Genomic DNA, 25,140 nt, shown 5'->3' on the forward strand with positions numbered 1-25,140 from the left:
TGTCAACAATATCTACAATGGTGTCAACAACACCCACAACGGTATCAATATCACCCATCAGTTTATCAACAGCTCCCACAACAGTGTCAACAACATCCACCACTGTATCAACAACAACAACTATGACAACAACAGCTGCAACAATGTCAGCAACAACCACAAAAACATCTATATCAACAACACCCACCACTGTGTCAACAACAGCCACAACAGTGTCAACAACACCTACCACTGTGTCAACAACAACTGGGTCAACAACACCCACAATGGTGTTACCAACACCCACCACTGTGTCAACAACACCCACAATGGTGTTACCAACACCCACCACTGTGTCAACAACACCCACAATGGTGTCAACAACAAGATTGACCACGCTGAATAATTTAGGTGAATTGCACAATGTTTATTTATTTACCTGCAAGTACACTTGCGGATATGAACTGGCTGCTATCTAGCTAAGATTATTTTAAGGAAACATTATTCCACTGTACTACAAATACATTTATAACTTTGTTTATTTGCAGAAAATTTATTGAAAACTAACATTTAGATTTTCACAGAGTTAAGGAAACCCCACAGCCACTTGGAACTGTTAGTTAAACCCTTGAATGGCAGGCATTATGATAATGGATGATGGTGATATCAGTCATGCAGCACTAATCTTGTAATGCTTAACGGTAATGTAAGACTCGGGTTAAGTGTCAGAGTGAAATAGCAAGTTTTTTTTTAAACTTCAGAAGCTTTTATTCAAAGAGTTAAAGGGCTGGATTTTGAAATGCCTGGACATCTTGACAGTTCCCTGGATAGTTCATTTTGACACTTCTGACAGTTTCTTTTGAGAGCTCCACTTGACAGTTTGTTTTGACATCTTTGACAATTGAAAATTAGATTTACAATTCCAATTAGTTTATGCACTTTTTACACACATTCATGCCTACCTTTTAGAATCCCAAAGGGGACCTGACATCTTCCACTGGGCATTTGATCTCTCTCAAAAGCAGGGATGGGGAATCTTTTTCGTATTACGGGCCATTCTCACATAAACAAACTAATTTGTGGTTCTCCCACACACACACAAAAACCAACTTAATTCATTTTTCTTAAAGATGGGTATCACAGCTTTTGTATCTCAATAACAATACTCCTGAAATTCACCTCAACATTTTGCTGGCTTTCCTTTCTGATTCTGTCTATTTGGCACTCATTTTACCTTTCCCCACTTGGCCTCTCTTTCCTTTTCTGCTTTCTCACTTTCTCTCCTTCTCCTTTCCCAATCTGTCTCACCCCTAAACCAGTCCTGTGCAGTGACTTAATAACCCAGGGCTCTGGCCTACTCTCAGTCCAAGACTGCATCTGGACTGGGAGAAGGGGCTCTTTCCTCAGAGTGCAGGAGTTGAGTCACAGTCCTGGGACACCAATGGATCAGGGAGAGGGAAGAGGGGTAAGCCACCAATGGAGCCAAGTGTCCTGTTCCCTTTTCCCCGGCCTGGGTTACTCACATTTCACCATCCAATTTGGCAGCCAGCACCTTACTGTCCCTGCCCTGTGCTCTTGCTCCTGGAAGTTGGGCCTCGCTCGCTCCCAACAGCCTGGGCTTCTGGAGAGTGTGGCAGAGGCTCAGGTGTCAGACAATGGCAGTGGCTGGACCAGAGTGCAGCACACATGGAGTGGGGCTGGAGTTTGAAATCTCCCCACGGGCCTGATATAAAAGCGCCACAAGCCAGATCCAGCCCCAGAATGGGAGTTCTCCACCAGACTCAAAGCTGACCTGGGATCATATCCAAAGGGATACATTACCTCTTCAAAAGACCACCCTGACTATCCAAATAAATGCATAAAGTTTAGATCTGCTCCAACCAGGTCTAATCTGCACACATTGAATTTCAGAAATGTACCCCAACAGAATCCCCCATGAATGGAGCAGTGCTGATTCCTGTGGGCTGCTGCACTCACAAGAGGCGCAAAATTGCTGATCCTGAGAAAATGGTTGTTGCTGTGTTTGGAAACGCAGGGCTTCCCTGCCATTCTCACAATGAGTGAGACTTTCTAGTGCGCTGATAATCCAGGCCCATCCACCTCGGATGTAAATGCATTTAATCCTCTGGGGCAGAGAAGTCCAAAGATTCACAGCTCTTTGCATCAGGAGGTTTTTCCTCACCTCATCCCAAGTGATGAAGTGAGGAAAACTCCTACCTTGAGATTCTGCTGTCCACACTCTCCTCCCTTTAGCCAACTCGCTATTCTCAATTCCTCAGTGAGGAAAACACCCTCTTAGTGTCTAACCTATCAAGCCTGATTCAGCAAAAATGCTACAAGTTCCCTTTACATCACAACATACTGGAGAGGAGTTGGGTAGGTAGTGGCTACCTTGGCAAAATTTGTACAGCTGTACTGGCAGCACACAGGAGGAGTTCCTGGGGCAGGAAGGAAATTGTTTGATCAAGGGTGAGACTCTGTTAAATGTATATTCACACATTGTGTGGGGCAGGATATGGATGGGTTAGGGAGTAGCTGCAGGCTGAAGGAGAGTATGAGATGTCACAATTCTGTGCTTGTCAGTATGACTTCTCCCGTATAAAAGCAAATTACTGCAGATGCTGGAATCTGAAACCAAAAGAGAAAATGCTGGAAAATCTCAGCAGGTCTGGCAGCATCTGTAAGGAGAGAAAAGAGCTGATATCCCTTTGTCCAGATGACCCTTTGTCAAAGGGTCTTCTTCCTATATCTACAGAGCTTCAGAAACCTTATTCTTCAAGATGAAAGTAAGAAAATGCACCATCTTTATTTACAGCTCCAGTCTTCAGCAGGAGGCCAACATTCAGGCTGGCTAGTACCAGTTAAAGCTAACTTGTCTGGTTAAAAGAAGAGGGGTATTGCGGTTGGAGCAGATGCTGGCAGGCATGTAGAAAGTGAATGTAAACATGTGAAACATCAAATAATGGCATATAATGGAAGAAAATAGGATCCTCGAGAACTTGAGAAGCTGCCCTAGGGACTTACGTAGAGGAAGTGGAAAGGAGGAAAGAAAGCAAGGGGAGTGGGGAAATAGAATTTTCCTGCCAGGAGATTCATAGCAGGCAGAGGATAGTCCATGCAAAGGTTAGTTGACCTTGGGCAGTATTTTCTGGTTTTGGGGCCGGAAATTCCCACCTCCCCTGTGTCCAAAGCAGGACAGGAAGCCACGGAAATACACATTTGTTGCCTGCCTGCTACTTCCAGCGATCGTTTACTGCACGCGTACTAATACCCTCACCAATATGGCATCTAGCATAACACCGCTCCAAAAGGGTACATATGTGTAGACACCATTTTGGGAGATCTAAGAACACTGGTAGCGTTCAAATGCTCGGTGCAAATAATTCCAATTTCACACCAGGCAAATGTTAAAATCTAGCCACATCCTTTTAATTTCATAAGTTGATGATTTTGTTTTCACTTAGCTGTGAATCACTAAAATTTTATCTGAAAAATTCCATCCATAATTCTTTGTGGGATATTGGATTACAGAACAACCATAATTAATTAATAACACAAAGTAACGTAAAACAAATAATTATGCATTCTCTACATTTGATAAATAATGAAATAAAAATGTTTTTCTGCAGCAAGACAGAACTATGCAGTCAAAGTTTCAGGACTGACCTTTACAGATGAACTGAACAATTCTTCCTCAAACTTGTATAAAAGTCTCTCCAAAGAATTTAAGACACTGGTATGTAACTGAATGACCAAGATTTATAAAATCAAAAATGTTTTTTTCTAACAGTTTGCTACTGTTGGTGAATCTTGCCTTTCAGCCATGCTTAACAGAAATTCTGCTCTAAGGCCTTGCTGATGCATTAAAGTAACACTAGTAAGAAAAATCTGAAAAGTTTCTGAAGACAATTAAATGGGAAAATGTAACGCTGTCACTGCGCAGTATTTTGAATTTTAAAAAAAAATTGGATTAATATCCTCACCTTGGATGCAGAGGGAGTGATTTCCTGACCTCGATGCACCTGGTGCAGATAATGCCGATCCGGGAAAATAGCATGCCGGTCTAAAAATCGGTTTTGCGCTTGGCGCAAAATTGTTTCCAATTGTCCTGATCCCTTTTTACTGGTGCAAACCGGATCACATTCAGAAAGGGCGTGAGGGCAATTAGCATATTTTAAGTAACATTCAAATATGCAGATCATGTTTGACGCCGGATTCTCCCAGCTCCCAGAATCTTCCAAACTTTGGGCATGACATGGGAACAGCAACAATCACTCCTCGTGATGGCCAAACTGGGGAGCTCCCAGGTAGTCAGGGACATTGGCTGAATCTCAAAGACATAGGACTTAAATCTTGGGTTTCTAGGTCAGAGGTACTGAACACGACCACTATGCCACAAGAACTCCCTACTACAGGATACTTGTATTAAATATTTAGAACTTTAGGTTCAAGAATAGACACTGCCTTAATCTTGGTGGATTTATTCATCCATTGTATGTTTTTTGATATGATTCTGTCATCACTTTGCCAAAGGTGTGATGTGTGACAAGGATTGTGTGCTATACACAGTGCTGTCAAAATGGTGGTGAGGATAGTAACACTCACTGTTAGTGATATTGAAATGACACTGCAACTTCATATAGGGACAGCCACACGGTTCAGCTCAAATATCCAAAAGTTGCTGTCCAAGATCCACTGCTGCTCTGTAAACTGCACTATAATATGGTCTGCCTCATATTGACATGACTTGAATAGAGTGAAGTCCCATTTGAGATACAAATTAATCCTACCACAGAAGGGTAAGTATTGTCCAGTCCAATCTAATTAGCTTTCAACAATGTGATAAGTTTTAAGTATTACCAATCAACATCTTTGGCACTGATATTGCAGTACAGAAGGTGAATTTAATTGTCAGTGAGCTTTATGATATGAAGATTTATTTTCACTCACATTGCAGATGCCTGGTTTCCCTCATAGCAAATTAGCAATTTGTAAAAATCTAGATTTGAAGGGCAAATCTAACTAACTGCAAACAGCATTTGATGCCCTGCTATAACAAACGCTGTGGCACTAATGTATTGTAATAATATTTTTAAGTATGTATTCCTTTAGATTTAAATTTGTTATTCACACTTTTGCTGTTTATTTTTGGAACATAATCTTTCTAATCTATTTCTGCTTATTTTTCTAGCTGGAAGATGCCTACCGATCTGTGCAACCTGATGCTGTAGTGAACATTCTAGGATTTACGTAAGTGTGATGTTCTGAAAGGAGACATTTTCATAGTCGTGTTTTATTTTTATTTTTATGGGCTACTTTTAAAGCAGAGAATTTTTTATACAGGTAGGAACATATGCAGGTACATTTTAATTCGGGCACATGATTTTTTTTTGTCATTGCCTGGACTGCTCTGCCCTGCAAATAAGACCACAAGTTTAAGGGTGGTTCACTTCGTAAAAATTGACAGGGGCACTTTGATGCTTCTTCTAGGATGTGGACACTTTCCCTCTCCCGCCTACCCATAATCTGGGCGCTTGTAGTAGCGTTTTTGGATTCCTCACTCCACAAGCATGCAAAGCATAAAAGCTCCTCACAACACACAAATTTTGAAAATGTCTGCATGAGTGGGGGTGGTGGGACGGGGGGAGGGGTGGGTGGGGGAGTCGGTCATGGCTGGCCCTGGGGGGAGATCAGGGCTGGCCCGGGAGGGTGTGGGGTAGGCCGCCAATTGGGGGCTGGTGGTCAGGAGGCCAGTGATCAGGAGGGAGAGGCCAGGATCGGGGCGAAGGGGGTGTGGGAAAATGTTGGAAGGCAGTCAGGAGGCTGGCGATGGGGGGAGCAGTGTGCAGGAGCCAATCTCCACACTGACAGATCAGTGTGTGCACAGTGGCCCACTCAGCATGCCCATTTGGGCCTCTCCAGCGGGATATGACCCCGTCCCCCATTTACCAATGAAGATGAAAGTTGAATTTGCCATCCATTCATACTTTCATTCAGTTCTTAATTTGAATGAATTGAATTAAGAAAATGGCTAAAATAATCTTTAAAATAATAAAAATCTTTTTCTTGTCTTTACTGATTTAGCAATGGGAGTGTAATTATAGTCCATCAAGTGGTCTCTAAGAAACTTTTAACTTCGAACGAAATCACCACCCAAATCAAAAATCTTTCTCCAAAATACAAAACTGAATTGTTACCTGGTAAGTAATCTTTTGAATAATAGAATAATTTTACTAGTGAACATTTGAAGTTCTAAATGTGTAAAGATTAAAATATTGGGTACCTGTTGGGTACCTGTATTTGCATTGATGGATGTTAAGGCACTTTGGACAATTTTGTAACCATTTAAGAAAATTCATTTCCTTAGGGTGCTGCAAAGTTTGAATCACTAATGCCAAAATGTAGTAATCTCACTGAGATATCAAGAGATTAGGGTAGTAGGAGATTAGGAGATTCCCTATTGTATTGTCTCCAGACAGGACAGTTAGTGAGATTTTGCAAGTCCAGGCAAGTCCTAGGGGTTACAGATAGTGTGATATGAATCCAATACACATCTCTTTAACCTGTGCTTAATGCTCTCTCCACTCACATTGTACTTTTAAGACTTGATTAGCTGTAGAGAATCGCATTCCAATCATTATTCTGAAAATTGAGTTTGTGTCTTTATGTGCCCTATTTGTGATTAGAACTCCTACTCACCTGATAAAGGGGCAGCCAGTGCTCCAAAAGCTAGTGGCTTTTGCTACCAAATAAATCTGTTGGACTTTAACTGGTATTGTGAGACTTCTTATCGAAGATTTTTTACACAGAGAGTGGTGGGTGCCTGGAACTCGTTGCTGGGGGAAATAGTGAAAGCAGATATGGTAGTGACTTTTAAGGGGTGTCTTGACAAGTACATGAATGAGATGGGAATAGAGGAATGTGCTCCCCAGAAGCATAGGGGGTTTTAGTTAAGATGGGCACCATGGTCGGTGCAAGATAGGAGGGTCATAGGGCCTGTTCCTGTGTTGTAATTTTCTTTGTTCTTTGTTCTTTGCATCCCATCCACCAAGTTTTTGCCCACTCAAACTGTAATCAGCAAAATTGGCAATAGGAGATTCACTTCTCTTGTCCAAGTCATTGATACATATTATAGATACGGCAATCCACTAGTTACAGGTTGCCGTCTTGGAATCTCCATCTTATCCCAACTCTGTCTTCTCTTAGTAAGCCAATTCTCCATCCATGCTAATATATTGTCCTGAACGCCACGGGTTCTTACCTTATTACATCATCTTTTGTGCGGTACCTTATCAAATGGTTTTTGGAAATCCAAGTACATTACGGTTGCTGATTTGCCTTTATCTACCCTGTTCGTTACCACCTCAAAACATTCTAATAAATTTATCAGACATGATTTCTCCTTCATGAAGATACACTGCCTCTGATTAAATTATGTATTTGTAAATGCTCTGTTAATAATCTTTTATAATTTACTAACATTTTCAAATAGACAAATATTAAGCTAACTGGCCTATAGTTACCATTTTTGTCTACCTCCCATTTTGAATAATAAATGTTTAGCATTGGCAGTTTTCCAATCCTGTAGATTCAGTGGGTAGGATTTTACTGCCTCACTCGTCCCAAAACCGTAAAATGCCACCTGAGGTCAATAGAACTTTCCGTTGTTCGCCCCTCGTCCGCTCTGATTTTCGTGGCAGGAGGGCCAGTAAAATTCTGGCCATTATCTCTGTAGCTACTTCGTTTACTTTCAGAAGATGCCTCCCGTCCAAGGGACTTATTAGCCTTTAGCTCACATGGTTTGCTTAGTACCATTTCTCCAGTGATAGCTACTGTATTTATTTCCTCCCTTTTTGCCCCTTGATTATTTAGTATTTTTGGAAAGTTAAAAGAATGATGCAAAGTATTTATTTAACTGCTCTGCTATTTCCTGGTTCCCTATTATTATTTCCCCAGCCTCAGTGTAAGGTCCCACCTTTTCCTTTTTTTAAATATTTAAAGAAGCCAGTGGGCAGTGCTAAGGGGGCAGGGTCCAAGGGGGTGGGGCCTAAGGGCAGGGCCTGAATGCATTGGGCCCATGAAGGGGGCGTGGCCATAATGAGGGAGGCAGGCAGATTGTACACAGTGTAATGGGAGATTGGGGTGCCCCTGGAACTCAGCAGCCAGCTTCTCGGTGAACACAGGCTCCACCCCCTCACCATACTTGCAAGAATCACATTGGGCTCTTTTTTTTCCTAAGTGCCTGATGATCGTTCATCCAAAAAAATTGGCGCAGTTCTCCATTTTCAGGCTCGTTCGGCACATAGAACCTTTTTGGTAAGATTGCCCCCTTAGTGTTGTATAATGAGACAACCCATCATCAATCTGAAGCCTCCTTCTAATCTAACCTTAATCAGTGCAGCCACTTCCAAGTGTTCAAGCAGCTTGCCATTTATTTTTAAATGAGTCCCAGACATTGAAATGGTCCTGAACTACTTTGGTTTGGTATAAAATCAAAGGAATGTAGTGGAAGAAAAAAAAAGACATTGGAAGCAATTTTGAAGAGATCAACTCCACTGGGCTGGAATCTGTTGGAAGGAGTGGAAAGCTGGCTTCTTCCACCTGATTCCAGCCTGATGGAATTGATCATTTCTCCCATTGACTCTTACTTTCCCCTTTCATTCATTTCACTTAATAGCAAGCCAACTGACCCCAGTTCCAAATAAACCCATTGATATTTGTATAACACTTGCGGATAGAAATAATTATCTGTCAATAGTTGTTCTCCATTACGCTTCTATGCACCGTGGTATGTATTCATATATCAATAATCAGGTATATACAGAACTGATAAATATGGAACAAATGATTATTTAAAGGAATAGTAATTATGTAGCTTTTGGAAAGCTGTATCAATGTTTTCTTTAAACAGATGATAAAATACCATGTCATAATGAAATATATGGCACAACAAACTATAATACCACTGCAGAAATCCCCTGTGAAAATCAGCCAGGGGTTAAGAAGAGAAGATGTGGAGAGAATGGAAAATATGAAAAGGAATTAGATTTCTGTATATCAGAGGAAATCAACAATATTCTTCAGGTATGAACTGTTAAAGTAGAAACTACAGTCAGGGCTGTTCCAGTAAAGTGTGCTCACAACAAATTCTTCATTGTTTTGTTTTAACACAGCCATTAGTTAGTTGAAAACCATTTTGCTAAGGATCAGAATTTACATTTTTTTGGTGGACTGGAAGATATGGAATTCACAAAGGCACTGAAGTTAAAATGCTGAATAAGCACTTCAAAGTGACATCTTCTCAAAATTCTCCAAATCCTGTGCTGAAAAAGGCACTTCTGGAGTAACATCCTCTCCCCAGTGAAGCTGCCCAGCTTTGAGACATCAATCACAAAAAAAACTCCACTGGTCTGAAAATATAATTTCTTTGTCTGGCACCAAACTCCGAAAGCAATTGCTCTACAAGATTGGGGGAAAGGCAAATTGTGCGGAGGGTGTGGAGAGTCTGCAGAAGGATCTAGATAGGCTGGGCGAATGGGCCAGGAAATGGCAAATGGAATTTAATGTTGGCAAGTGTGAGGTGGTCCACTTTGGTAGGAAGAATGGTAGGAAGGACTATTACTTACGTGGCGAAAAACTGCAGCAGGCGACGGTGCAGAGGGACCTCGGGGTCCTTGTGCATGAGTCGCAAAAACCCAGCCTGCAGGTGCAGCAGGTGGTCAGGAAGGCGAATGGGATGCTGGCCTTCATAGCGAGGGGGATTGAATATAAAAGTAGGGAGGTCTTGCTGCAGCTGTATAGGGCATTGGTGAGGCCGCAGCTGGAGTACTGTGTGCAGTTTTGGGCGCCGCACCTGCGCAAGGATATTTTGGCCTTGGAGGGAGTGCAGAGGAGGTTTACTAGGCTGATACCGGAGTTGAGGGGGTTGAGCTATGAGGAGAGGCTGAATAAACTAGGCTTGTACTCGTTAGAGTTTAGAAGAATGAGGGGAGATCTCATTGAGACGTATAAGATGATGAATGGGATGGATAGGATAGAGGTGGAAAGACTCTTCCCGCTCAAAAAAGACAGTAGGACTAGGGGGCACAGCCTCAAGATAAAGGGGGGGCGGTTCAGAACGGAGTTGAGGAGGAACTTCTTCACTCAAAGGGTGGTGAATCTCTGGAATTCTCTGCCCGTTGAAGTGGTGGAGGCTGCCTCGCTAAATATTTTTAAGAAGCGGGTTGATGGGTTTTTGATAAGAGAGGGGATTAAGGGTTATGGGGAGAGGGCGGGAAAGTGGAACTGAGCCACGACAGATCAGCCATGATCTTATTGAATGGCGGGGCAGGCTCGAAGGGCCAGATGGCCTACTCCTGCTCCTATTTCTTATGTTCTTATGTTCTAACTCGATTGTGGCAGGAGGCACCCAGGAGGATAACAGGAACATTATTTAGGGATGTCCTCAAAACATTGCTAAAGAGGTCAAACATCCCTATTGACAAGTCTCTGACTTGTGACTGACCAATATGGAGAAGTTTTGTTCAGAAGGCACTGAAAACATTGAGAGACTTAGTTGGAAACATTTGAGGCAAAATCAAGGCTTTGGTGAAAGTGCACAAACCTCCCAAAATCTCATCCACCCAAATCTCAAAGCAACACTTCCCTACTTGTAGCAGAGCCTGCAGATATGCATTGAGTTCATTGACCATCTCAGAATTCCATTGAACTGGAGTGGAAGGAAGCTATCCTCAATCTCAAAGGTTTAAGAATCAGAAAACCTGGTGCCCAGGCTGGCTGGGGAAGGGTAACATTGATGCCAGCTGACTGTTAAATAATGGCTATTGTCAGAACATAGAGGTCAGTCATATTCCCATGACCTTCAAGAGCAGTATGATTATCATATCATTAAAATTCTTTGGATAACCACTGACTGGATGTCAAATTGAACTATCTGTAATAATATTGTGGCTATCTGATCAGTGGATGGGCTTTTTGTGATAACGGAATCATCTCCTGAACTCTCAAAGCATTTTCAAAGCACAATCAGGAATTTGATGAAGAAACTCAAAACCATCTAGTATATTGGCAGTGATTTCAGTAACTAATCCCCTCCAACAATCCTGTCCTTCCCCAGAAAAAGTACCACGGCACATTTTTTTCCTGAAGCTTTGACAACAAAGAGGAACAAGAACATAATTTTACAGACACCATCCAATCCTGATACTGGCAGCTCAGAAGAAATAGTCTCTGTGTTTGTAATTCACACAAACACGGTACTCCAGCTTGCCATGGTTTGTAACCAACACACTTTGTCTGAGCCCTCTCATGGTTCAGAAAAACAACTTCCTTCTCACTTGTGAGGGCAACAGTAGTCCAAAAAAATAGCTTGGAAACTTTGTGCCCCGAAAAAGCAATCGTGTGTGGGGAGAAGGAGAAAGACACAAATGGTAGGGGAGACAACAACCCAGACTGAGGAGGGCAAAGAGAGAAACACAAACTGGGGAGGGCAAAGAGAAAAGCACAAACTGAAGAAGGCAGAGATCAATAGACACTCGAAAATGAGAAGAGAGATAGGATCAAAAACTGGGAGAAATTAAGATAAAAGCACAAATCAGAAAAGAAGAGAAAGAGGCACAGACTCAGGAGATGTGGGAGAGAGAGAAGAGGCAAAGTCTGGTGAGAGAGAAAAACATAAACTTGGGGGAGGAAGAGGAGGGAGAGAAGAAGAGACAGAAAGACAAACTGAGAAACGTAGTTTCTTTTTGGAATTGACAGGCTGATTTTGGGTTGGTTAAGAAGTGGGTTGCATTATGGTTGTATTTCCAGCTGAAGACGAATGAAGTCCTCAAATGGTTGGTGTTATAACCTTTCCTCTTCACAATCTATTTCAATAATCTAGATAAAGTGAACTTATTTCTAGCTTGAGAACGAACTGAAGTTTTGCATAAATATTAGGACTTTGGACATTAACAAATAAATGCAATTCAGTGGTGAAATGGATCAATGTTTGGCAGATGGCACTGAATACCAACAAATGCAGTGTTATGTATGCAGGTAGACTAATACCAAGCAGATGTGTACCATATGACTTAGGATTTATGAGTACTTGTATTGCTGTAAAGTTACAAACGATGCAGCTAGACTGAAATGAAATTGAGTGGAGTATTAGGATGCATTGCTAAAATGATCTAATATAAAAATAAAAAATCAGTATGTTGTCCTAATTTAAGACATTGGCTAGGCCTTATCTAGAACAACATGTCCAGGTTTGAAGGTTGAGTATTGAATGATATGTTTCATAGTCATGATGTTCTTCTGGAACTTATTATGATTATATTTGTGAGCTAGAGAGGAATTTTGCCATTTTGACTCACTGAATTTGCATAGGGTTGTTAGAAAGCAATTTCCTTTTGCCTTTCCCAGGAGATTATGTGACTGTTGATGTAGTGAGAATAGAGGGTGCACTGGGATCGTGATAGGCAATTACACCAGGACTCCATGGACTGTGCACAATTTACAACTTTGTCTTTTCTGTCCATCAATTTCAAATGTTTCCAAAATCATTTTTAATTTCATTTCCAGGCGGTAAATACCACCGATTTGGAAACTAAATTTTCAAATCTTCTTCAACAATTATCCAATGTCACCGACGTGGTTAACATAATCACCCCCGGCAACATCCAAGCTGTGGTTACCATTCTGACATCAATTTCAAATGTAAACACTACTGTTAATGAAACAGATGTGGAGGTAAGAACAAACATCTGCTGGAAACAGTCTTGAGCCTGACACTTTTCTCCATTTCTCTCCTTCATGTAGAAGTAGCAGGGGAAACACTAAATGTGTTGCTTATAGAATCACTTTTGTGGAACAGTGCATTAAGTAATGAAGGTTAGTCCTTCACTACTGTAACCTGGTTTATACCCTCAGATTGTTGGGTGGAATGAAATGAGTTTGTCAGGCCTTATTCTAATTCATAGCACCTTTAGTCTCACAGTGAAAAATAACAGTCAATGGGATGGACATTTCCCTCAGAACTTCCACTCCATGGCTTGTATAGAAAATTAAGTATGTTTCAGAATTGTGTTATCAGAATACTTTTTTGAGATTTGAATGACTGCCACATATTTTGTCCTTTACTATATTAGAGGGAGATTTTACGGCCTTGCTCAAACAAGACTGGAAATTCCCACTCGAGATCAATGGACATCTCTGTTGTCCGCTCCTCGCCTGCTCCAATTCCGTGGCGGTGGTAGAATTTTGGCGCTAATCTGAAAGGTCTGTCTTTTACATTCGATGCGCAAATAAGATGGGCAGCGGAGTGGCACAGTGGTTAGCACTGCTGCCTCACAGCGGCAGGAACCTGGGTTTGGTTCCAGCCTTGGGTGATTATCTGAGTGTGGTTGCACATTCTCCTCATGTCTACATGTGTTATTTCTGCATGCTCTGGTTTCCTCCACACTCGAAATATGTGCAGATTAGATAGACTGGCCGTATTCCATTGTCCCTTAGTGCCCCAAGATGTGTAGGTTAGGTAGCATTATTGGGGTAAATGCGTGGGTTTATGGGAATAGGGTGGAGAATAAGCTTGGGAAATGGGCCGAATGTCTTCCTACTGCACTGCGAGGATTCTATAATTCTAAGAGAAAGTGTGACGGCACAAATTACTTGTTTGCTGGAGGTGCATACTCCAATTTGTAGTATAGGAAAGTGAGATTTCTTTCACCTGTCAACATCCATAATTTCTTCGTGAGGAATCTTACTTCTCGTCAGTACTTTTCCACATTAGGTTCACTTGAAAATTTCCTAAGTTATTAACAAGCAGTCTTGATTTCCAGAACATCCAAACGTGGTTCATCCTAATTAGCAGGATACAGTTCAATGGGAAACACATCAATCTCAACAGCAATGAATCAAATACAAGTCAGAAGGATTTCCCCCCCAAAAAAAACTCATGACTGATTCACTGGTTATGTTATATTCCACTAAAATATATATTCCTGGGGAAGAGACTTTGGGCTTGGATACAGCAACTTAGATCTGGTGTAGTGTATGCTGTCAAAAAAGATTGAACCAACTATTTCAGATAAGGAAAAGTTGAGGGGCAACAACATTACAATCTTTAAGGTTATGAAAGGATTTGATAATGCATGTGAAGAGAAGATATTTCCACATGTTAGGGAGACCAAAACTATGATAATAAATGTAAAAAAGTCAGCAATAAATTTGACAGAAAATTCAGGAGAGTGGTTAGAATGTGGGATTTTCTGTCGCTACTTAATTAATGTCAGCATTTAGTCTTGAGGTAAAACCAAGCTGAATAGTTCACCACCACCATTGTAGTTTTTGGGTGGAATTTTTAGTGTGATCATGGTCGATCATTTGACCCAGTAGCCTCATTTTGCCATCGCCCTGTCATAAAGATCAGGGTGTATCTCCTTTAGAGAGCATAACAATTACACAAGGTGTTAGTGAGGCCATACAAATTTGGTCTCCTTATCATGGAAATATATAATTAACCCAGAGGGGATGTAACAAAAGTTCGGTAGTCTTGTCCCTGTGATGAGGGGATTGTCCTATGATGAGAGATTGTGTAGATTAGCCCTACATTTCCTCAAGTTTGAAAGATTAAGGTGATCTAATTGAAATATATAAAATTCCTAAGGGATTTGACAGGATAGATACTGAGAAATGTTTTCCCTGATTGGAGAGTCTAGAATATAAGGGTCATAGTATTAGAATAAGGGTTTAGTCATTTAGTTTTAAGATAAGAAAAGATTTCTTTACACAGAGGGCTGTGCATATTTAGAATTCTCCAACCCAGAGGAATGTGAATGCTTAGTCAATGGCAGTAGGTGGAACAGAATCAATGGGGATGGTTTATGTAGATGGGTTATGTAGATGGGCCTGAAAATTCAGGCCTTTGAATTTGAAATTGACTATTTGATTAATAAAGCTTTCTTTTGTGTTTTTCAGAATTTCTTGCAAACTGTAAGCAGAGTTATCTCTTCTGCATCAATAGAAACATGGAAAGATCTCACAAACACACAAAATGAAGATAATCCCAACCCCCCTAGCTCTCAACTGTTACAGTCAGTGGAAAATTTTAATACTCACCTCAAGCTGCAGAATGATACTTTACACATCAAAGAAGAGAATCTTGAGCTCCGTGCCTCTAGCATTCTTCAGCACAAAAACACCTCTTTTAATGTAACCTTTGCTAATTTTCCCATTGAAAAATATTCCAATTTAAGTGCTAATGTGTTCATTTCTGCTGAAGAATTTGAAGATATGCCACCAAATGTCACAGTTATCACCATTGCATATCAAACATTGATTGATATTTTACCCAATACTACAATCTTCAATGGAGACTTTTTGATTAATGGTCTTGTTGTGATGATAACATTAAATGTTAAGAAACCTGTGAACATCAACATGACCTTCTCACCAAGAAATCGCACACTTGATCTCAACACTGCCATGTGTGCATTTTGGGATTTTAATGGCAACGGCACATGGAATGACACTGGCTGTACGCCTGAAATTAATGGGGAAAATATCATATGCAACTGTGAGCACTTGACATCCTTTTCTATTTTAATGTCCCCTGATTCTATAGACGACCCACCTTTGCAATATATAACCATAACTGGAGTTGCCATATCAATAGGATGTTTAGTAATCACTGTTATTATAGAGGCCATAGTCTGGAAACATCTGACCAAAAATGAGACTTCATATACTCGCCATGTTGGAATTCTGAATATAGCAGTAAATCTGCTGGTAGCTGATATATGGTTCATTGTGGCTTCAGCTGTAACACCAGGAACAGAGGCTTGCACAGCTGCTACTTTCTTCATTCACTTTTTCTACCTTGCCTTATTTTTTTGGATGTTAACCCTGGGTCTACTACTTGTCTATCGTTTGCTTTTCCCATTCCATATTCTCAGTAAGTCAACGATGATGGGAGTATCATTTATTATTGGTTACCTATCTCCATTAATAATCTCGATCATCACCATTGGAACTAACTACCCAAGAAACAGTTACACAAGAGAAGGTGCCTGCTGGCTTGGCTGGGAGAAAGAATACCCTCTACTTGCATTTGTTATACCTGCACTGGTTATAATCGCAATAAACCTCAGTATTCTGATTGTTGTCATATTTAAACTGTTACGGCCAACAATCGGGGACAGATCCAGAGAAAATAATCAGGAGAGAGAAACGCTTAAACAAGTTGTGAGAAGCATTGTTGTGTTAACCCCAATCCTCGGACTCACCTGGGGATTTGGAATACCAACTTTTCAAAAGAGTTCTCCTAAGGTTTTCCATTACATATTTACTATTCTCAATGCTTTTCAGGTATGTATAATCTGTTTTATAATGTTTGATTTAACTATTTAGTTAACCCATACTTATGCAGTCAAATATATTTGAAGTAATTATTATCAGTCAAGCATGTTCGATAAATTCTATACTTTAAGAATCGTTCTTCAGTTTACAGGTGGAGTACTAAATTCTCCACCTTTCTCATATTTCCCAGCCACTGATTATCTCCTCTCCCCACCCACCTCACTGTAAATGAGAGCCATGGATTGCCAAGGTAATGTTTAGGGAGATCATTTCAAACTTTAAGGCCAACGCAACTGAAGAGTCAAGGTTGCCAGTGAAGATCATTATTGGCAATACACAAGAGGACAGAACTGAATGTACAGAGATCTCTAATGATTGTAGGCCAGAGATAGGATATGAAGGGCCATAAAGAGATTTTTTAAAATTATTTTACAGGATGGGGATGTTGCAGATTAGATCAGTATTTATTGCCCACCTCTAGTTGCCCTTGAGAACGTAGTGCTGAAGCTGCCTTTTTAAACTGCTGCAGCCCATGAGGTGTAGATACATCCACAGTGCTGTTAGGGAAGGAGTCCCAGGATTTTGGCCCAGCCACTGAAAAGGAATGGTGATATATTTCCAAGTCTGAATAGTGAGGATCTTGAAGGGGAAGCTTCAGTTGATAGTTTTCCCAGGTATCTGCTGCTTCGCCCTTCTAGATAGAAGTGGTTGTGAGTTTGAAAGGTGCTGCCAAATGTTGAGTTCCTGCAGTGCATTTTGTAGATGGCATACATAGCTGCCACTGTTCATCATTGCTGGAGGGACTGAACTTCTGTGTAATGGGTAGCTTTAGTGTTGTTGGGGCTGCACTTATCCAAGCAAGTGAGGAATATTCTATTAAACCCCTAACTTGGGCCTTTTAGATGGTGAACAGGCTTTGGAGAGGGTAGGGGGGAACGAAGTGGATGGGGAGGGGTGAGGGGAGGTCACGAGGTGAGCTACTCATTGCGTTTGACCTGTTCCGGTAGGCACAGTACTTACATGGCTAATCCAGTTCATTTTCTGGTCAAGGATAATCCCCAGGGTGTTGATAGTGGGGGATTCAGTGATGGTAATGCCATTGAATGTCAAGAGAACAATGGTTAGATCCTCTGTTGTTGGAGATGGTCATTGCTTGTGTGTGTGAATGAAACTTGTCACTTGTCAGCTCAAGCCTGGATATTGTCCAGATCTTGTTACATTTAGGCATGGACTGATTCAGTATCTAAGGAGTCATGAATGATACTGTGCATTGTGCAGTCATCAACAAACACCCACACGTCTGACCTTATGATGGAATGTAGGTCATTGATGAAGCAGCTGAAAATGGTTGGTCCTAGGACACTAACCTGAGGAACTCATGCAACGATGTCCTGGAGCTGAGATGACTGATCTCCAACAACCACAACTGTCTTCCTTTATGCCATGTATAACTCCAAACAGCAGAGAGTTTTCCCCCCAGTTCCTATTGATTGCGGTTTTGCTCAGATTTTCTTGCGCTGACAAGTGACAAGTTTCATTCACACACACAAGCATTGACCTTCTCCAACAAGAGAGGATCTAACCATTACCCCTTGACATTCAATGGCATTACCATCACTGAATCCCCCACCTTCAAAATCCTGGGGATTATCATTGACTAGAAAATGAACTGGATTAGCCATGTGAGTACTGTGCCTACCAGAGCAGGTCAAACGCTTGGAGTTCTGCAATGAGTAGCTTACCTCGTGACCTCCCCTCACCCCTCCCCATCCACTTCATTCCCCCCTACCCTCTCCAAAGCCTGTTCACCATCTAAAAGGCCCAAGTCAGGGGTTTAATAGAATACTCTTCACTTGCTAGGATAAGTGCAGCTCCAAAAACACTAAAGCTACCCATTACACAGAAGTTTAGTCCCTCCAGCAATGATGAACAATGACGCCACACTCAGTCAAATGCTGCTTTGACGTCAAGGGCTGTTGATCTCGCCTCACCTGACATTCAGCTCTTTTATTCACGATTGAACCAAAGCTGTAATGAGGTCAGGAGCTGAGTGATCTTGGAGGAACCCAAATTGACCATCTGTGAGCAAATGTTGCTGAGTTACCACTTAATAGCAATGTTGATAATCTCTTCCAACACTTTGAAAACAAGGACAAGAATTTTAACCATGAGCATGGTTTGATTATGTAGGGTGTGGATCTAAAACCACCAGGCAACATTTTTATGGGAGAGGGAGGGAACTCATTTTTCCGACCTGCTAGGAATTTGCTCTGATAAGGTTTGCATTGGATATCACTGGTTAAAAGAAACCTCTGCTTGTAAAATCTATTTTAACCTGATTAATCTATTGACAAATGTTCTATTTATAATATGTAGTGCAAAGTTTTAAAAAAGTTTACACTTTGTTAAAGATCTATTGGTTAACTGCTGAAGAATGTCTTCCTTTTTTAGGGATTCTTTATTCTGGTCTTTGGAACATTCATGGATAAGAAGGTAAGCTATACTCACCATTTCCACCAGTTTCCCAGCATTATTTATTTTCTCTTCACCTAATAAGATACTTTTTTCTGCCATTAACTTAGATACAAAAAAGCTTGTTGAAGAAATTTTCATTGTCAGGATTTTCTTCTCAAACAAAGGTAAGGTTTGAAAAATAAGAATGGCAGAAAATTACCATCTAAAAAGAAAATAAATATAAACCCTCTAGATGAACACCTTATCTCCGAACTGATATAAAATGGAATTGGTCGGCTATTATGAGAGTGAATAGAACGGTGGGAATGGAAGGACGATAACAGCTTGCGCAATATCTTTATATATTTGACACAATGTCCCGTGGTGGAATTCAAAGAATTGATAAGAAGAAAGGGAGGTTAAAGACTTGGTTTAAAAAATGAGATTCAATTAGGTTTTTGAAGGATGGTAGAGGAATAGAAAGTTGAAGAGTGTCTGAGAATGGAACTCATGGCAACAGAGCTCAGCCAACAAGAAGCTGTTTCCCTAATAAAAGGGCAAAAGGAGGGTGATGGATAAAGAGAGACTGGAGGATGGAGGAATGTATGCAAGATGGCAAAAGAATCAGCTCAACCATGGAGGATGTGAAGAAAGGTTGAAATATATAATGATTACCAGGTTAATGTTCAATCACACTAAGAAGAAGATATTCTGATCAAATCATCATCCTCAAAAACCATGACATTTTCCAGATGTATGGTGATGACAATACCTCAACACCAACTTTCTTGATCCACCCAATGTCTAAATTGTCAGGCTTCAGGTGCTAGATGTGAAAATTCTTTCTCAAATTAACTACCAGCCTGCACTTTTAACTCCATTCTCTAGGTAGTGATCTTACCAAAAAAAATTCTGAATGTCAAATGAGTGTGAAAACAATAGTTTCAGATCAATTTTTTCAGTGAGGCCACAAATGAAATCTTACACCACTTAGTGCAAAGATGATGCACAATCTGATTTCTGCCAGTGGAGGGAGTGAACAGAGCCTATTCTATCCAGAAAGCTGGCAGCTCACACTAGGGGGCGCTATTGCACATGCACAGATCTCTCTGTTCTGTGCAGTCCCTCTAACCCCGCGCCCCCCCCCCCCAGATATTGCCCCAATGCCCCACCCGCAAAAGATCACCCCCTGATGTGGTCGATCGCCTCCCCCACCCAGCTCCCAGCCTAGTCGATTGCCCACCCCAGGGGTCTGGTCAATCACCAACGTGCCTGATCCCTGATTGCAGAGTGCACAGCTCGTGCCCCCGGCTGATCCACAATTGCAGAATATGCAGCAACCCTCCCACCTCCCATTAGATGGGCAGTGCCAGGGTGCCTATTGGGCAGTGCCAAGAAGCACAGTCCTCCTTGTCCCAGGCCTCTCAGAGGCCTCAATGGCTTCTAGTCCCACCAGAGAGACCACTACCTCAAGTTCCTGTTGAAGGGGATCATACATGATCCTTACTGATGAGGACCTCCACGGTGAAGCCATTGAGGCAAGTGAGCCTGGGTGATTTTGTCCCCGATTCACAAATAATATTTTAATCAGGATTTAAATATTATAATCAGCCTCGTGCCCTTCCTGGAGGGATGGGCCTTTAAACTGTCCAGCTAATCATTGACTCCCTCCTTCTCCCTGGCAGCTATCTGAAACAGATACAAGCTTATGCACAGCCCCTGAGATGTGTTTCCACATGTTCACTCCATCACTAAGACAGTCTGTGCCGTCTTTTGCTGAAACTCTCAGTAAGAACAAACAATTGTCTTTCCAAGTAGCAGGCAAAGACTAGTGGTGTACAGCAGGGATTGGAGCTGGGGCACCGGCTATTCCCAATATACATTAATGATTTAGATGAGGGAACTAAATTTAGATTTAGATGAGGTGGGATTTTCTCAGAAAAATTCTCAGCGTAAAATAGGCAAGAAAATGGGAGGTTTTCTCACCCGTTTTTTCAACAAGGAACGTCATGGTAATTTACAGCACTTTGCAGAATACAGGGGCTGTAATGTGAACCTTGCCAGGAGTGGGGGTGGGGTGTGGAGTCTTGGCATGCCTCTGAGGCCAGCAGCTAAGCTCGAGGGATACCATTGCGCAAGTGCCCCAATCTCACAGTATATTGTATATACAGAAACCACTATTGAGGACTATGCCAGGGGCACGGAGCGCTGAGGGAGGTGGCTGGTTGGCACTGTGTGACAGGCTTTTTGGTGAGCTCCATTAGGAGGGTTTTCCTAATGTGTTTGAGGTGTGATATGCTGGTTGATTGAAGGAGAGGTTGGTTGTGCCACATTGGGGTGAGGGGAGAAAAGTCTGTGAATGGTAGGTGGGTGTGGAGACTGTAAGATGGAATGCCCCAGTGTAGGCAGAAGGTGGGGGGGGCGGGGGGGGTGGTGATGCCATGTCACCCTCATGTTTGCATGTTGTTGGAGTGAGGAAATGCCCTGATCTTTGATACATTGAGCGGTGCTCCTCTCCCTGCAAGAATTAGAGATGTTCACTTCGTCCAGGGGGGTCCAATTGTCCATGGGGAGGATCCAGATGTCCATGGGGGGAGCGGGGGCCTTCAACCTAACTTGGAGATTTGAGACCGGGGTGCCCTTTAAAACAGTGCTCCACTCTCTGTGGAGCCGACCTTGTTAGCCCTGCCAGAGTGACAGCGCAACCTAAGTATCCCCTTCCACCCACCTTTCCTTTTTGACAGGTTGTGAGAAGACCTGGTGAGAAAACCTGGCTTTGTTTCTGGTGAGAATACTGTTGTCTTTCAGTCAGTCCCTGACACTGCCACTTTTTAAAAAAAATTCTGCCCACATTTTCTGCTGATGGCTCCCATTGGGAGTAGCATATATTTGAAAAAATAATTGCCATAGTCTTATGTTCCCGGCAGGCAGCAACATTTGTAGAGAGAAGATCTCATGAAATTCTGGGCTGTGTGCTGGTAATTTCTCTGACTGTGTTCTGTTCCTTATTGAATCATTCTGTTCAGAAGACAGAGAAATGGGGAGAGTTGGTTTTAAAAAAAACACTGAATAAAAAAAGGCTGTTTCCTACATTAACACTCTTTCTTTTATTTTTCAGAGCACTTCCGCCTCGAAGACTTCCTCAAAAACAAATCATCAGTTTCGATCTAGAAGAAGTAAGTATATTCATGAAGCTGAACAAAAATCAATCCACTGCCATGATAAAAGTTACTCCAAATAATTCACTTTAAATGAGTAGCTGTAATTTTGATTTTCTATTATTGAAGTGAAAAGATTTGTATTCTGTTCACGAAATGACCAAATTGGGCCTGGATTTTAACTGCGAGCATATTTCTAGAGGAAACCACACTTGCGAGTTAGTTTCCTGTCCAGAATAAAGTCTGAAATATTTTAATGACTGCACCTCATTTACTCTTTTATTTTACCTCAAATACTTCTTTATTTTTGGATTCAGTGAACAGGAAGAGATGTAAAACCATGCATATCAATGCTGATTGATTATTTTTAAAATATTGTGAATGTGTTTTTAAATTCATTGGATCCACCCACAGATTTTTATGTATTTAATAACTGTGCAACTATAGATTGTCTGAACATTGCTTTATCTCAGTTTGACCAGTAGAGACCACAATGGTGGACAGAAAGTAATAAGCAGGTTATTCACCCAGTTGGTTTTGACAGTTTTTGATCTTGCAAATGAATGAAATGCTTCCTAAAGCAGGAAGGAGCTGAATAAATTGATGTAACTGATGTCCTGTCACATCAATAGGATCTGATAGCATTCAAATCCAAGGAAAATACTATGGATGCGGAAATCTGAACCAAAAACACAAAATGCAGGATAAATTCAGCACAAGTACAGGTTGCAACGTTGACTATATAGTAATATACACCGGAAACTCTCAGCCTTCTCTTGTGCCACTGGACAAGTGAATGGAGTTCTGGCTCTGCACCAAATTCTCTATTCTTGCTGGCAGTGGGGTGGGAATGAACAAGAACAAAGAATCCATCCCTCCCATAATCTCAACTCTAACTCACTGCTGCTTATCTTAACACCAATGCTGAAAGTAAAGCCTCACAAACTTCACCCTAATGTATTGTAAGAGGGAAATAATACATTGTTGAGTTTCTAAATGTTTATTGGAATCACATGGAATGATACCAGAGCTCAAAGCTCAACCTTGCAGTTGGTTCAGGCTGCCTCTTGTTGTTCTACTCCTATGGCGGTATGTATGAGGAAGATTTTCCACAAAATTTTGCTGTTCAACTTCATCAACATTTGCACTCTAGTGCTATATTTTGTGCATTTCTTGGCAGCAATCTTATGCACATCTCTAGTGCTCTGTTTGACCCTGATTTGCATTTCCAACCCTATACCATATCCACAATAAGACAGTTTGCATCTTGGTAATATTTACTGACTCCACCTTTATCTCTCTCTGATTACTGTTGAAATCTTTATTCAAGACTTGCTCAATTCCAAGCTTGATTATCCAGTGATCTCATGCCAACCATCTAACTTTCACTCAATGTAAACAGAGAATCCTGATCCTTTACTGTCCTTTTCCTTATCTCCTCAATGCATAAATTCAAAACGTTTGTTCTGCATCTACCAATGCCACTTTCTTCAGTCCTTTATCCCAGGGTGTGCTCTCTACTCTTGTATTATAACCCCCTTTTCATTCCATTAGGCTCTAATGTAATGCCTGACATTATATTATGTTATAATATTCTAATAGTAAGTCTAAGCTTTCAGCTTTCTCAGCTCCACATTTTTGCCACAATCCCTTCTCAGTTTGAAAATCTTGTCGACTTCAACCATCTCGCCCAGCATTTCTTCCATCACTGCTAAGTGTCTGATTGTCAAACAATGGAAAGTACCTCTATTATATTTAAAGGTGCTACACAAGTACAGTTTGTACTGCTCTGATGAAAGGTTATCTAGACTTGAAACATTGGCTCCATTCTCTTCCCACAGATGCTATCAGACTTGCTGAGATTTTCCAGCATTTTCTGTTTTTGTTTCAGATTCCAGCATTCGCAATATTTTGCTTTTATTTAAATACAGTTTGTTGTTGCTGTAGGTATCTAACCCAATGCTATAGTTACATGAAGCTGTGCTGATAAGTAAATGTACATTCCAACTGTGTGATTCCAACTTTTGCTGATCATTTTCCTGTTCCAATCTTTCAGAAAGCTATTTTAACTGAACAATTACACTCCAGCAATTATGACGCTTCTTTAATATTCTACTCTGAGTTAACTACTGGAGCTCAAAGATAAAACTGACCATCTTCACATCCAGAAATGATCAATCTTCACCATGAGAAACTATTTTAGAAGCTATTCAGTAAGAAATGAATGTATAAAACTTGGTGGCATTGGGATTCTCATCAACACACAGGGCACAATCTTACAAAAAATATTCTAAGTGCTGAACGAGCACGAAAACAGGAGGGAATGGCACGGTTTTCTCGGCGAGCCGTGAGTCGCACCCTTGACAAAACATGGCTGAGAAGATGGCTTTCGGCATAAGACCGGTTCGTACCTGGTAGAAAACCCGGCTCACTGTGATGATTGACCAGTGCAGCGGGCCGGAAAGATTGCACCCACGATATTTGATGGAGTAGCAATGTTTCGCATTGTGCACTGGGGCAATAGCTCATACCAATAAAAAGATACATGTAAGAATATTTTGGTGTAAACTGACAGTTACCTGTACTGTGATTGTCTTTTTTTTATATAAGGTTGTACTATTAGTAGTGGAATTATTCACCATCGCAGATTCCTCATTTGTATAAGTTAACAGGCAATCTGGTTCTGCAGACAACGTTGTGGTTAAATTGTTTTGGTGTCTTGTTTATATTTGAGAGTGAACATACTGCTTTCTCCCCCTATCCCTCACACTCCTGGCCACATCCTCATGTGTATTCCCCTAATCCCTGTTCTGGCTGTACTCAGAGTCTCTCAAAATTGTGGCTTGAAATGTTCACAAAACAATGCTGTCAGATTGGATAAGAATACGGAGGTTTGGTTGATGTTCTGTTGAAAGTATGGAGAATTTTGCTAAAACTTTCCTCAAGGAACTTCAATAACTCAGGTTGGCGTGGAGCAGAGTTCATCTCGGGGGAATGCTATTAGGAGAAACCTTGGTATCTCTGTAGGGAAGGCAAAAAATTGCCAGTGTTCTCACTTTTCATCATCATTTACTGAGCCCTCCTGCAAAAGATGCTTGTCAGGATGTGGAGTAATGCTTTGGTATCCCAGCACTCCATCTTTTCTCCCCACTCTACTGCACCCCTCTCTCTCCTGCCCCCAACACCAACAGATACCACATGTCCTTCCCAT

General features: G+C 41.3%; 1 protein-coding gene across 1 annotated transcript; it reads left to right on the plus strand.

The window, feature by feature from the left end:
* On the plus strand, positions 1 to 25,140 carry LOC145345470 (adhesion G protein-coupled receptor F5-like). Its single transcript, XM_080193292.1, has 11 exons — positions 1 to 390; positions 3,609 to 3,715; positions 5,171 to 5,229; positions 6,064 to 6,179; positions 8,891 to 9,063; positions 12,544 to 12,711; positions 14,938 to 16,326; positions 18,769 to 18,810; positions 18,900 to 18,956; positions 21,890 to 21,947; positions 23,986 to 25,140. The coding sequence occupies exons 1-11, from the start codon at positions 18 to 20 to the stop codon at positions 24,000 to 24,002; spliced, it is 2,559 nt and encodes an 852-aa protein (XP_080049418.1). The 5' UTR covers positions 1 to 17; the 3' UTR covers positions 24,003 to 25,140.

This window comes from Carcharhinus amblyrhynchos, chromosome 7 (assembly GCF_965287045.1).
Source record: "Carcharhinus amblyrhynchos chromosome 7, sCarAmb.v2.hapA, whole genome shotgun sequence".
NCBI classification, from domain to species: Eukaryota; Metazoa; Chordata; class Chondrichthyes; order Carcharhiniformes; family Carcharhinidae; genus Carcharhinus; species Carcharhinus amblyrhynchos.